The 12,951-nt window shown below is 44.6% G+C and overlaps 1 protein-coding gene across 8 annotated transcripts in view; it reads right to left on the bottom strand.

Annotated features, from left to right (window-relative positions):
- Positions 1-12,951, bottom strand: part of KIAA1217 (KIAA1217 ortholog) — a 268,562-nt gene that overhangs the window by 125,303 nt on the left and 130,308 nt on the right. For all 8 annotated transcript variants that reach the window (XM_015585625.2, XM_015585624.2, XM_015585619.1 and 5 more), the window contains exon 3: positions 9,348-9,546. In XM_015585625.2, coding sequence (XP_015441111.1) covers positions 9,348-9,546 — 199 coding nt within the window. The remainder of the gene's footprint in view (positions 1-9,347; positions 9,547-12,951) is intronic.

Below are 12,951 nucleotides of genomic sequence, written 5' to 3'. Positions count from 1 at the left end.
TCTGCAGCTCCCTGAGGGAAGGGTGCATATTCCCACACTTCTCGTGAGGGACCTGCTAGTCATGTGTGCTGGGATTAAATACTCTAGTTCAAGGACAACACAAAAGCTAGACATTAAGGCCTCCCTATTATCCTGCTCAAGTATGGCTACTTTCCCTCCCCTACTGGAGCTGATTAAAACACCCTCATGTGGTACTACGATGTAATGACACTTAACATTTTTCCTAATATGTTGGAACAGCCAGGGGGCCAGCATGGCTGGGCGTATGCACAGCTTCTTTTTTGTAGCCTTTGATTTATGTGTATTTTAAAGTCTTTACATGGTCACCATGTGCCTTTAGTTATACTGAAAATTCCTTAAATACAAGAACCAGATTTCATATCTTTTAAAAATAACTCACCATGGCACTGTTAACAGTGCCAGAAACTAAACAGATTCCTAATAAACACATACATAGATGAGTGAAGGAAAAAAAAAATTGAGAAATGGGCAAAACTTCTGGGGGCGGGGGCGAGGGGGGGGAGGGAGAAGGATTTAGTTTTATCATGTTTAGCTTTATATTACTGGGAGACACTTAGCCAGAGATGTCTGACAGCCAATTAACACCTTGAAAAAATCCTGAAAGTGAAAAAATTGGTGAGAGTATCATTTTTAATGACATTATCAAACTTCCAAGAACTTAAACGCAGCATGGTGAGAATAGGAGCTTTTCTTGACAGGATACGGTTAAATCAGGTAGATGCCAAACAACATTCATTTACTAAATTTGAGCATAGGGCTTGGGAGATGTCACACAGAAAGGTATCAGTAAGTTGAATCAGTAGTAGCAGTTTTTAAATTTCCCCTTGCCATACTAAGAAACCAAGTTGATACACTGTATGCAGGTTGAAGAGGCTAGAATAAAACCAAATTAAAATAAACAGAAACCTTGACAAACTTAATTTTACCATCGTGAAGAAAGAAATGCTTTAAGTTTGTGAGGAATGCCATAAGCCTGACTGCACCCTCAAATGAGACAGGAAAAAGAAGGGGGAGTCTCCTGAGCCTTAGTTTGCCAGGACTGCCATAACAAAGTACCCCAGGATGGGGGCTCACACAGCAGAAATTACTTCCTCACAGTTCTGGAGTCTAGAAGCCTGAGATCAAGGTGTCAGCAGGGCTGGTGCCTCCTGAGGCCTTTTGCCTTGGCTCGTAGACGGCTGACTTCTCCCTGTGACTTCACAATGTCTTCCCTCTGTGTCCCCGTCCTAGTCTCTTCAAGTAAGGACACCAGTCATGCTGGATGAGGGCCCACCCTAAAGACTTCATTTAAACTTTACCTCTTAAAAAGCCCTATATTTAAATACAATCACATTCCGAGGTGTATTGGGGGTTAGGAATTAAAATTATGAATCTGAGGGACACAATTCAGCCCATAACAGTTCCTAAAAGCGTGTCTCAGACAGATCAGAACCGAGGCACCACCATCATGGCTCGCCTGCCACCGCAGTCCAAAGCAGCTTTTGGACGGACAGTGAATCCCCTCGTGGTCCAGGCAGGACCTCATCTCCAGACTCTGAGATGGCTTAGTTGCAACCCCCAATCACAGAGGTAACTTAAGAAATCTGGAAGGGAGGTGACCTGCACCCTTCACCAACTCCTTTACCTCGGAAGACATAATACGTCCACCCTCTAGCAATGTAGAATGTGTGTCTTCTTGGGTTCTTATACTCTTCCTGAAATATAAGAAAACTGCCCAAATCTCAGTTTGCAGATGTCAGCAGGCAGCGCTGGAAAGCCACTTCTCGGATGAGAGCACCAAAGATGGCACCTGCGTGTATGACATAAAGCCAATGTGCATCTTATTTCATAGAATATTCTTTAAAACTGGTGCAAAAAATGTGTGGGAATTCTTACGGAATTAGATGAATGTATAGGATTACATTTTAAAGTCAGCTTTTAAAGAACAAATGAACTTGGCAAAACACTTTTAAGTATGCAATAAATCTTGCAGTTACCGAAAAAATTGCAAGACTTAGTCAAGAGATTTTAGGCAGAGTTTTCACAACACGGGAAAACAGGAGACTGACAAACTAAATCTTTTCCCTGTAAGTAGTTCAGGCACATTTAGTTCATGTCTGTTGTTCCAGCCAAACCACAGCAGAGCACATTAGAGGATGTCAACTGCATCCAGATCCTTCTAATCTCATTACCGGAGAGTGTGGAGTAAGAGCTGGCATTACTAGAACATATTAAAAATTGGAATTTTGTCGCCATAGGAGAGATTCCTTCTCTAACTCTCTTTTGTCTTTCAAGGCTTCAGCAATGACCTGCCACTCAAATTGTCCTATCCATCTGAAGTTATCCACCCTGATGAGACAAATAAGAGCCAAGGGCCAATGATCTAAGGATCAGGTCAATTAAGAACACATCAATTTTTCTGTGTGTCAGATTAGATCCACTAGAGATCTACAGGGTTTGAAAGACACGCTTTCTAACGACAGGGCTTCATACTATGCCTTTGGATTTTGAGGTTTTATGTAGAGACGTAGCTATAAGAAAAACTTTTCATACAACTGTTAAATATAACTATTATACAAGATGATGTCAACAACATTAAGATATAGCAGTTCTGAGATTATAATGCTTTAAAACTTTTTTTCCTAATGAGATGGTATATACCTCTTCTTAAATAATAAAATCCACTTGATTCACTATATCGCTCCTTTTAACCTATTTCGTCTTGGCTGTAATTACAGCAATTATCCTTATTTTATTTTTTCTGGCTCAACTGCTACTTATATTAATTCTTATTTTAATGGTTCTTATATACTTTTATTGTTTTTGAATGAGCCAAATCAAGTCTATTTTGGATGTAGAGAGGTATAAATAACATAAAACTGGCCTTACTTCCTCTCATGTTGTCTTATGAAACTTGACGAAGAGCTCTTTTTTGCATAAGAGCGTTTTTTTTTACATCAGAAAAAAAGCATAAACATTATCTAGGTGTCTGGGTTAGGATGGGGTATCATGGCCGTGACAAAGAGAAAAAGGAATATTTCACAATGTCTTATTGGCAGACTGATTTTCTGAAATGGCTTTGGAAATTAAACCCCGTAATCCCATAACCAGTTATTTGACTTCGTAGCCCCCCACCTACATAGAGTACAGAAGTGTTTTATGTTAACTTTATGAAAAATGACCTGTAATCCAGGTTTAGGAACAAGTCAGCTGTAAAGAAGGAAATAAATGGCAGATCCCAAGTCTTCTCCAAGACTCCTCATTGTTTCCCACCTAATCAACGACAGACCTGCAAAATACTGGTGACTCACGGAGGGCTCTGAGCTGTCGAGTCAATCAAATCTTCTATTCACCTCCATTGATGCTTTTCCTACGCATATCCTGTCAGCGAAGTAATCTTAGTGATATAGGTAAAAGCCACTGACCTCCTGAGATGCCATATTAACTAAAAGATTTCTGAAAATTCTGAGAAATCCATTCCAAAAGTTCAACCCAGGAATTTCAATAGCGAGATTTCCAAAGACATCCAACTAACTTTATTTTTTAAAGTAAGCACCAACATGTCGGGAGTCTACAAAATCTTTTTTTCTAAGAACGTTCTTTCTCATGGGTGAATTGAGAGCCACGTGGGTAAATGTGAATAAGCGTTTCCGTCTTTCAGAAAACCTCATATCTGAAAATCCAAGCTCGTGAGGGAAAATCAGGGGTGATTACTTGTATCACAACTCTTTCACTATATCAAAGGATTTCTTGAAATATTCCTTTGAGTGATTAATTCCCAGCCCCAAATTCATTTTTTTCCCCTTAGTTTAAAGATTGGTTCAGTTTACAAAAACTATCTTTCATTCATTACACCAAGTGTAAGAAAGCGGAGAGATAATCTTTTCAACTCGCCTAATACAGCCAAATTAAAGTTCTTCAAGGGCTCCTGGTGTATAGAAGACATTTTTTTTCTAATAACTTCCTTCGTCCCTCCCTCCCTCCCTCCCTCCATCTCTTCCCCTGCTTCCCTCTCTTCTTTTTCTTCCTTCCTTGCTTCCTTTATTCCTCCTTCCTTCCCCCATGCCCCTAGTCTAGTTAACGTTTTAAATGTTTTAATGTGCCTGTGTGTGTTAGCACTTTAACATCGCTCATTTTTCAAATGAAATCTTATCTGAAACTGCAATGTTTACAGCAGAGAAAACGCCACAGAATTCTGAGGAACGCAGTTTGAAAACCACATCTCCAGTTCACTGCCAACTCTCCAGAGATTGTCCATCTGTACCTAACAGTACTTGTCACATTTCCCAAAACATACAGAACAGGCAATGCTACAATTTCTACAAATACAGTAAGTCAGACCCGTTGTATCGGTCAGGGCTCAGTTGTAGAGAACTGGGCTAGTTTAAGCAAATATAGATTTCTTTGATGGCTTGTAGACTCATTGGGCTGATTTTCACTGTAGAACTAGGACACCACAGAATTCATTTGACGAAGAGGAAGCTTCCTGCTACCCTGGACAGCTGTGACTCCAAAGCCAGGCTGCCTTGAGAGCGGGAAGCCGTCGATAGGTACTGTTAGAAAGCCAGGTCATGCTCTCAGTATTAGAAAAATGGATGCCTTTACACCACGCCTCTCAATGCTATCAAGCTGGTGATTATGCCTTGGGTCCTTGATAAATGACGCTGAAGAAAACCCGAAAGCCTCCACAAATGCCTTGCTTCCTACATCTGGAATGAGTCTGCTTTGCAGCCTTCAAAGTAAAGGAAGGCCGACCAGGAGGAGGCTGGAGTGAACCATTAGCCACCATATCCACCCACCAGCATCCACGTGGCTCCCATGCTAGAGAAATTACTGACCTTTCTTCGGCAGCACCTGATGAAGGTCAGCGATGTGCCCCAAACCTACCGACTTACTATGACACTCTCCTCCGTAAATTTTTTGTTTTTATAACATTGCATTTCAATCACTACTACTGCTTAGGAAAATAAATTTCATAAATGTTTCACTTACTCTATAGAGCGACACCGCTTTTTCACTTGTCTCAACGTTAGTATTTTTTTAACTATCCAAAGGATAAACTTCACACTCGGATGATCTAACGTGAGTCTTACAGTTCTCGGTCACCACCCTTCCTGGCTTTCCTCTTGGTCGATGGTTTCCTCAGTCTTTTGCTCTAGCCTCTTACCCATTCCTGCACATAGGAGGAAAGATTCTGGCAACCATGAACCTTGTGCTCCTTAAACACCGGCTTCCCCGTAGGGAATAGACGCCATCGCTGTTACCACCTTGGAATAAAAGAACAGCCACATACGCACTCGAGAAAACTCTCCATCAATTAGGCTAAAATCCTCCCAGGCCATTTAAAATCATTCTTGCTTGTTCAGTCTGAGTGTGTAAGAGACAATTTATTGCACACATAGCTACACGTCTTGCTGCTGGGCTGGTAAGGGAGGGAGGTCTCTTTGCTAAGTCTCGCACCTTATACAAAAACGAACATAGATCATGGACGTAAGTGAAAAACAGAAAACCATACAACTTTGAGCGAAAAAATAGGATTTATTATTTAGGACCTTGAGTTTCGTAGAAGAAGAGTTCTTAGACATGACACCAAAGAGCACAATCCGTAAAAAGAAAAACTTGATAAAACGGACCTTATCCGAAAAGACCCCATGAGGAGGACGAAAAGACAAGCTAAACGGTCAGAGTACGGTCAACACGGGCATCTGGCTGCGGCCAGCAGGAAGTGCTGCTGCCGTTCTTGTTTTCACATGACTTTTATTTCCAAATTCCTGAGCGCGCGCAGAAGGGCTGGGCTGACCAGTAGGCAGCCTCTGCCCAGGGTCGCATTCCAGACAGGCCCTGGGAAGCCAGAGATCATGAAAAGGCAACGACCCCATCACTGAGACCCAGACCTAATATCGGCGAGGCGGTTTTTCATAAAAATTATTTCTCAAATCAAACTCTACCGCCAAAGGGCTGTTACTTTATTTCGTAGACTTCCTTTCTCCTAATCTTCTCTATTTTCACTGAAGAGGGAGGGAAGGAGAAACGGTATAAATTTCACCGAGAAGAAATTCTTTTTGGCTCCGGATGGGTGGAGTGGACTGGGAAGCCAGCACGCTGCAGAAGTCGAGATGTAGAGGTGCCGATCACTGGAACCTGGTCATGGGATAAATCAGAGCCGCTGAGCACATTTTTTTCTTTACTTCTGTGCTCAGTAAATCTCCAAGAATGATTAGTTTGCCCTCAGCATCAGAGAGGACCCCTGAGCTCTCTGCTGTCACTGGTCCCTGCCTGCAGACCCAGAGCGCCTCTCCCAAATGAGAAGCGTACATCTTGCGTGCAGAACAGCATCTGAGGAAGAACATTATACAGACACCGGCCATGTCTAAGTTCTGTCCTATCCAACACCTGTGGCTCTCCCACCTCTCCATTATGTGTCTTCTTACAGACTCTGTGAAATGCACCCAGCCTCCCTGGCTTCCTCCCAGCCTCCAGGTACTAAAGTAATAGAAAGCAGGAATTACTCAAGCGGGAAAATGATTAAGCAGGCAGGCTTATCTGTAGGCACAGGCTGCCTGAAGTGAGGGGCCGTTTCACCCCCTTCCAGGAGCGGGAGTGGATCTGTCCAGCCCAGGCTCCCCACTCAGGGTGACCAGGACTTCCCTCTGCGCTGCCTGAGCTGTCACAGGTCTCTAGTGACACTCTGCATGTGTGCAGAGGCGAAGCCTGCGAGCTGGGCTTTCCCATCTCAGCCTCTTTCCTGTCTCTGTGGCTGCAGGCCACGGTGGTGATACAGGACATTCCTGGGGTGATATGCAGGACGCACACTGGGGTGAGGAGAGTGAGGCATCTCTTCCGGTGCAAAATTTGAGGGGCTCCAAAATCAAGATCAATAATAATTTAAGGTAATGTTTTTTTTAATTAAAATTAACGTAAAAATCATGATAAACAAACTATGATAATTTTAAATAAAGACAGGATCAACAAGGCTTTGGGGGAGATCTTAAAATTCCGTAGATTAAGATAAAATGACAATGTACAGATGCCAGTGGGTCCGAATGGCACCAACGGCGAGTTTACAGAAGGACAAAGCTCAGCATCCAATCTGCAGCCTCTGAGGCCTGCAGCAACTGGGTTTGAGGAGACACCTGCTTACTGCTCCCGGTCCTGGGCTCTCTGAGGAGCCCGCTGTCCCCAGGAGCCCGTGTCTGGCTGTTAAATAAAGCCAGGCACACAGGGGTTTTCCTGAACACGAAGCTGGACGAGGCCCCTGGCAGGGAGACTGTGTTTAGACTCTCCCTGACTCACACTTTCCTGTTTATTTCCCATCCCGGCTCAACTGAATTACTCCGCAAAGCCAGGTGCAGCGGGGAGGACATTCCGAAACAGGCCGTGAAGAGGCGGTCAAGGGCAGCACCAACCCTGCTGGCCCAGCGCCAGCTCATTTTCTGGAACCATAGCTCCGCTCGCTTGGGCAAGCTTCTCATTCCTCTCCTGTCACTGTGTTCCTTCGTTTCTATCCCGGAGTTGTGAACATCACAGGCCAACAGCTCCTCACGGCGCTGGAAGAATAAACGCATTTTTTCCCCCAGATGCCCTTTGTCATCTGCTGTGACTGCGATCGCCTGCACTTTACAGCAAGGTGTGCCTGGAGTAAAACCAAGAGTTTGGCCAAGGGCATCCGCCCCGAGAGACGACACCAACCACCCTTAGCAATGCCTAGGGCAAGGCTGCCACCTCTCTGTCCTGAGGTTTGCTTCCTGAGTGCCGCCAGCATCTACCTGCACTGCCAAGCGCACTTGGCCGCCAGGGGAAATTCCCGCCTGCAAGACAAAGGGTCCCCTGTCCAACAGTCTCGCTGTTTCCCAGGCATGGGGGAAGGCACACAGGCATTTATTCTTATCTTCATTGTATTTTGCAAAGCACAGGCTGTCTTTACAGAGACCTGAATCTCGCTCGTTTCCTGCAAAGCACAAAGGAGAAATTCCACCCCTTAGCGGCCTCCTGCCTTGAGGTGAGTGGGTTTAAGAGAGCCCAGGGCTCCGTAACTCAGATGGAAAGCTCCCGGAAGCCTGTGTCACCCTGACACTGCCCTCGCCCAGGATGCTCCTCAGGCGCACCACACCCCTGCATGTCCCCTGCTTTTGTTTGTAGGTGAGGCCCTAGGAACTGAAGGCTTTAAACTGCCTGCTTCTGCCATTGAATTAATGATGTGACCTAAAAAAAAGAAAAAAAGGGCACATTTTCTGTGGCTTTCTTCTGTCATTTGTAAAGTAAGGCTTAGCTTCATCTTATTAAGCTAAGATGAAGTACACAAAATTTGAGTTAAAAATTAATATCGATAATGCAAATAATAATAGTTTTTTTTTTTTTCTTTTAGGTCAGCTAGGATAATGTCTGAACCCAATCTGCTCTCACTGTCATCTGCAACTGAGGAAATGAAATCAGGATGTCAGTTCACATCTTCTCTTCTTCAAGCAAGGCGTTTGCTAGGTTTTATGAGGCAGAATTCAGTTGACTTCTGCAGGGACCTGAGCCTGAAGACCTTTTCGGGTTGACCCTCTTCCTGTTCCCTCAGTCCCCTGATCCTGTCTGCAAACACAGGTACCATGTGTTTGAAGTGGCAGGTTAAGCTTATGAAACACTATTGGCAAAGAGTTCCAAGTTGTCATGACCTGTACGTTTTGTTAAAGGGCCAGGGGGAAAAAAAGCAGAGCAAGAAAAAAAGTGAATAATATCCCATATGAAAAATCAAATGCTAAGTGGTAAGGTGGAAAGAGAATCCTCTAGTTTTTCTTGAAAGCTTGCTGAGAGGAAAAGCTATGCCGAATGCGTGCCAAGCCCCTCCGCCCATCCATGCAGTGGTGGGACAGACGGACAGCCCTGAGTTTGCAGCTTCCACTAACAGCCATGGGGGTTGGGGCCACTTGCACCTCTTCTTCCTGGAGCCATTCATATCCGCCCCTCTCAGACTGCCAGACAGTGGTGAGGGGCTGGTGCCCACCCACATCACAGGGCTTGTACCCTAACCATCTAGACTTCTGAGATGGGGAAGGAGGTTCCTGAGAAATGACACCCATTCTGCAGTCTGTCCCACGCTAGTGTCTATGCCAGGAACACAGGCAAGTCCTGCTGGCCTCTTGGCTTGAGCGGTGAATCCCAGACAGATCTGGGAGCACCCAGCTGCGAGGACAGCTTAGGCTTGCCGCTCGGTGTTCAATCAGTGACGTTTCTCAGTACTTGTGTTTTTACAGATCGAGATTGAATTGACATTTGGATGCAGCGGTATGTGTTCAGAGGTATAAAAATACACACAGGCAGTACAAAAAGGGGCATCAGAGACTGCTTTGCGGGGGGCTTACCCAGAGATCTTTCCTTCGTCTGGTTGGCTGACCGCACCACTGGGAGACTTGCTCGGGTCCGGCTGCCTCTGGAGAAGGGACTTGGAGCTTCTCCCTCAGACATCGCTTCCAAAGAGTCACCGGACGTCTCGGACAGATGCTCGACCGGGTCACCCAGGCTGGGAGGCTGAGGGCTGTGAGGCAGTTTTGGGCTTCGTGTCTGCAAAAGGCATTTGAAAGAAAGTAGGAAAGTGGATGCGTTAATTAAGCCGAAAATATTTTAAATGTTATCTAGGTCTGCCAATCTGCCAAAACAACACAGCGAGGGGAAACGTCTATCAGGAGGACTAGGACCTCCCAGCAGGTCAAAGTTTCGGTTGTGAAAGTTACTGGGTCCTCATTAGTTTTTAGTTGTGATCATCACCCATTTCATATCATGGGTGATATCAGATAGCATTTGCTAATATTTCCTTGGGCCAGTTGATGTGCATTTTCAAGGCCCCTGAGTATTCCATTGAGATTTTTATCACTGGACATCTACCGTACAAATGCCATTTTGAACAAGGAGCTGAGGACAAGCCACATTATAGAAAATTTCTTTTCCCGGACAAATAAATTTTAAGAGTTATTATCACAACAGATAGGATTATGCACGTTTACATACAGCCACATGCCTTATAAGGCGTTTTGGTCAGTGACAGACTGTGTATATGATAGTGGTCCCACAAGATTATCATAGCATGAGTGTAGTAGGTGAAACCAGCTAGGTCTGTGTAAGTGCACTCTATGAGGCTCGCAAGATGACAGAATCTCTTAATGACACGTCTCAGCATATCCCCGTCATTAAGATGCACGCGCTTGTATACCTGAATGCATGATGCACTCACACCAGAGTACGCTGAGCATAACCAGTTCTTTAAAGTCTCATATCAAGGCCATTTCCAAAATCGGTAAACCAAGATCATGAGGGAGATATTTACGTCACAGCCGAATTTTTCTTTCGAGGCACAGATCCCATAGATAAAATCGTCTAGCTCTGGTTATTACTCACCTTGCCAATCAGCAGAAGGTATCTATAATAACTTACGCACACAAAATACATAACTGCATTTCTTTCTTAGTTATCTATACTGTAACGGTAGGAAGTCGAGTATGGAAATCCTCACAATCTTAACATCCCCTGACCACGCACACGTGAGCACTGTGGGAGATGTGGAAAAACAGACACGGTGCCTGATGTCAAAGAGCTTCAAAACCAATCAGTGAGATTAGTGAAGGATGACAAATAACACAAGATGTTGTTTAATTAAGCGTAAATGATGAATTATTCATTCTTTCAACAGACACCTTTGAGCATTCGCCATGTCCCAGGCACTGTGCTAGGTACTGGGGACAGAATGATGCACAAAACGGACATGATGTTTAAGTCTAGTCAGGGGGCAGACATTGAAGACAAATTAAAGGAGCAACAAGAGTGTATAACCCAGACTGGTGGTGAGGGGTGTGTATAGATGGAGGGTTGGAACTGTGCCCTGGAGAAAGCGGGGTTGGGAGGAAGGGGCAAACCGCAGGGGAGGGAACAGTATGTGCAAAATCCCTGAGGCAGGAAGAAGTGAGGAGGCTTGGGGGGTGGGGGGAGACCGGAAGTGGGGGGGCTGGAGCCCGGCAGAGACCAGAACACACACAGCCTTGGAGTCAAGGTGACAATTTTCAACTTGACTCTAAGGTACCAGAATACCACTGAGGTGTTTCAGGCGGAGAAAGCGGGGAGGGGGCCCAGTACCAAACACATTTTTTAGAAAGTCACTCTGGCTATTGTGTAGAGATTGCAGATTATACTTGTAGAAGGCCAGAGAAAGGGAGTTGGTGAAACTGGAGGGATTAGGCGGAATGAATGTGTTATCTCAACCGTCCCCTCTCCCACTGCCTGCCCTTGACTTGAATTACATGATTCCAGGCACCTTCCAGGAGGTAAACTGATCCGAATTAATCAGGCAGGTGAGTATTCACTTCATAAGATGCCGAAGTTGCTGACGAGGTGATGGTGTGATACAGGCATTGCGTACGTGTGTGTGTGTCGTGTGTGTGTGTGTGTGTGCGCGAGCATCCCTGGTAGCATTCTTTAATTTCCTTTAGGTCTTCCTAAGGATGCCAATAATCAAAGTTAAGCACTGAGGCACTTAACTCTCAAGGAAGGACCAGCTTCTTGGGTGTACAGCCTGTGCGGTCACGCAGGGCCCCGTCCTTGAAAGCGTTTCGCGCTTAGTTCCATGCTCTTCTGTGGCTATCTTGAAATTTGTAACAATTCTTGGAATGAGGTGCACTAAAAATTATGTAGTCGTAACTGCTTCGAGGCTTCAGCTGTGGAGTTCTCAGGGACAGCCAGATGTGCCTGGTACTCTAGGGGATGCTTTAAGGGTGTGGGGATCACCTTCTTTCCCATCTGTCCTTGTTAAAAGCGTGAGGACAACCCTCTTGGCGGGAGCATCTGCACTTTGCTACGCCTCTCGAGACCTTTCCATAGGGGGACACAGAAATAAGGTCAGCGCCTAGCTCCCCGAATCCCCTGTGGCTTTGGGGAGGTGGCCAACCTGGATGTCCCATAGGAAACTCTCAACTCAGATTACATGCTGACACCACAGCCAGAAAGGACACAGTTAAATTGTGTCTTTGGGTTAACTTTACTGTGCAAAATCTGCAAAATGGTTTATTCCCAGATTTATTTCTCACAAAGTTTCCTTCTGTTACGGAGACTGGGATCTGGCTTTGACACCTATAAGAGTATTATTTGTCTAGAAAAATCAACTCTGTGTCACTGCCTAACTCACCAAATTTACATAAAGTCATACGGTCTTCAATGAGGTATGCCGAGCAATGAACCTAGTTACTATGCTCAGCAGAATACCAAGCTAAGATGTTCTCAACTTTGACTTAAAAAAAAGACATCGTTTAGCAAAATAGCCAAAAAATAATATTACTTGAAGCAGAATGGCTTCATTTACAACCTCTGTTGGTTGGTCATCTTTGCAGTCCATGGCAGACATGATGCATTTGATGACTTGACAATTCAATTGCCAAAGTCGATAATCCTTGAAGAAAATAAAAATTAAATTTCTATTTCTTGTTCAGGGTCATTGTGGTGGTAGTAAGTATAAAAAATAAGGATGTGAGGGCTAAATCTTTCTTTTAACTTTCTGTACACAGCGACTCAGTTTCGAATATAAACGTCTTCTCTCATTTTTACATCATTCACTTTCTCACTGCAAACTATCATTGCATATTAGCAATCTCCTCACACAGTACCCTCCCCTCAGATGCCAGCTCACTGCTGAGACATCATTTAGTTCAGAGAAAAAGACAATGGAAAGTGCTGACGTTAGTGTCAGATACCCTGTGATTTGCTACATGAAAAAAGAGTCAAAAAGCGTTTGGAACAGGGACTCAGGACTCAGTACAGTGCAAGGCTCCAGGAGTTAAAAGTGCTATACATGGCTTTTGAGCTCATAATGCATTTAAGGTATATGTGGGGGCCAAGGACAATATATGGCTTAACAGTTGGACAAGAAGAGCTAAGAGGTGTGTCACTGAGTGAAGGAGTTTTGGGGGAAAAAAAAAAAAACCGCTA

Source organism: Pteropus alecto, unplaced genomic scaffold (genome assembly GCF_000325575.1).
Source record: "Pteropus alecto unplaced genomic scaffold, ASM32557v1 scaffold11, whole genome shotgun sequence".
NCBI lineage: Eukaryota > Metazoa > Chordata > Mammalia > Chiroptera > Pteropodidae > Pteropus > Pteropus alecto.
The sequence above is the reverse complement of the archived record's forward strand: the minus strand, read 5'-3'. Positions and strand labels throughout refer to the sequence as shown.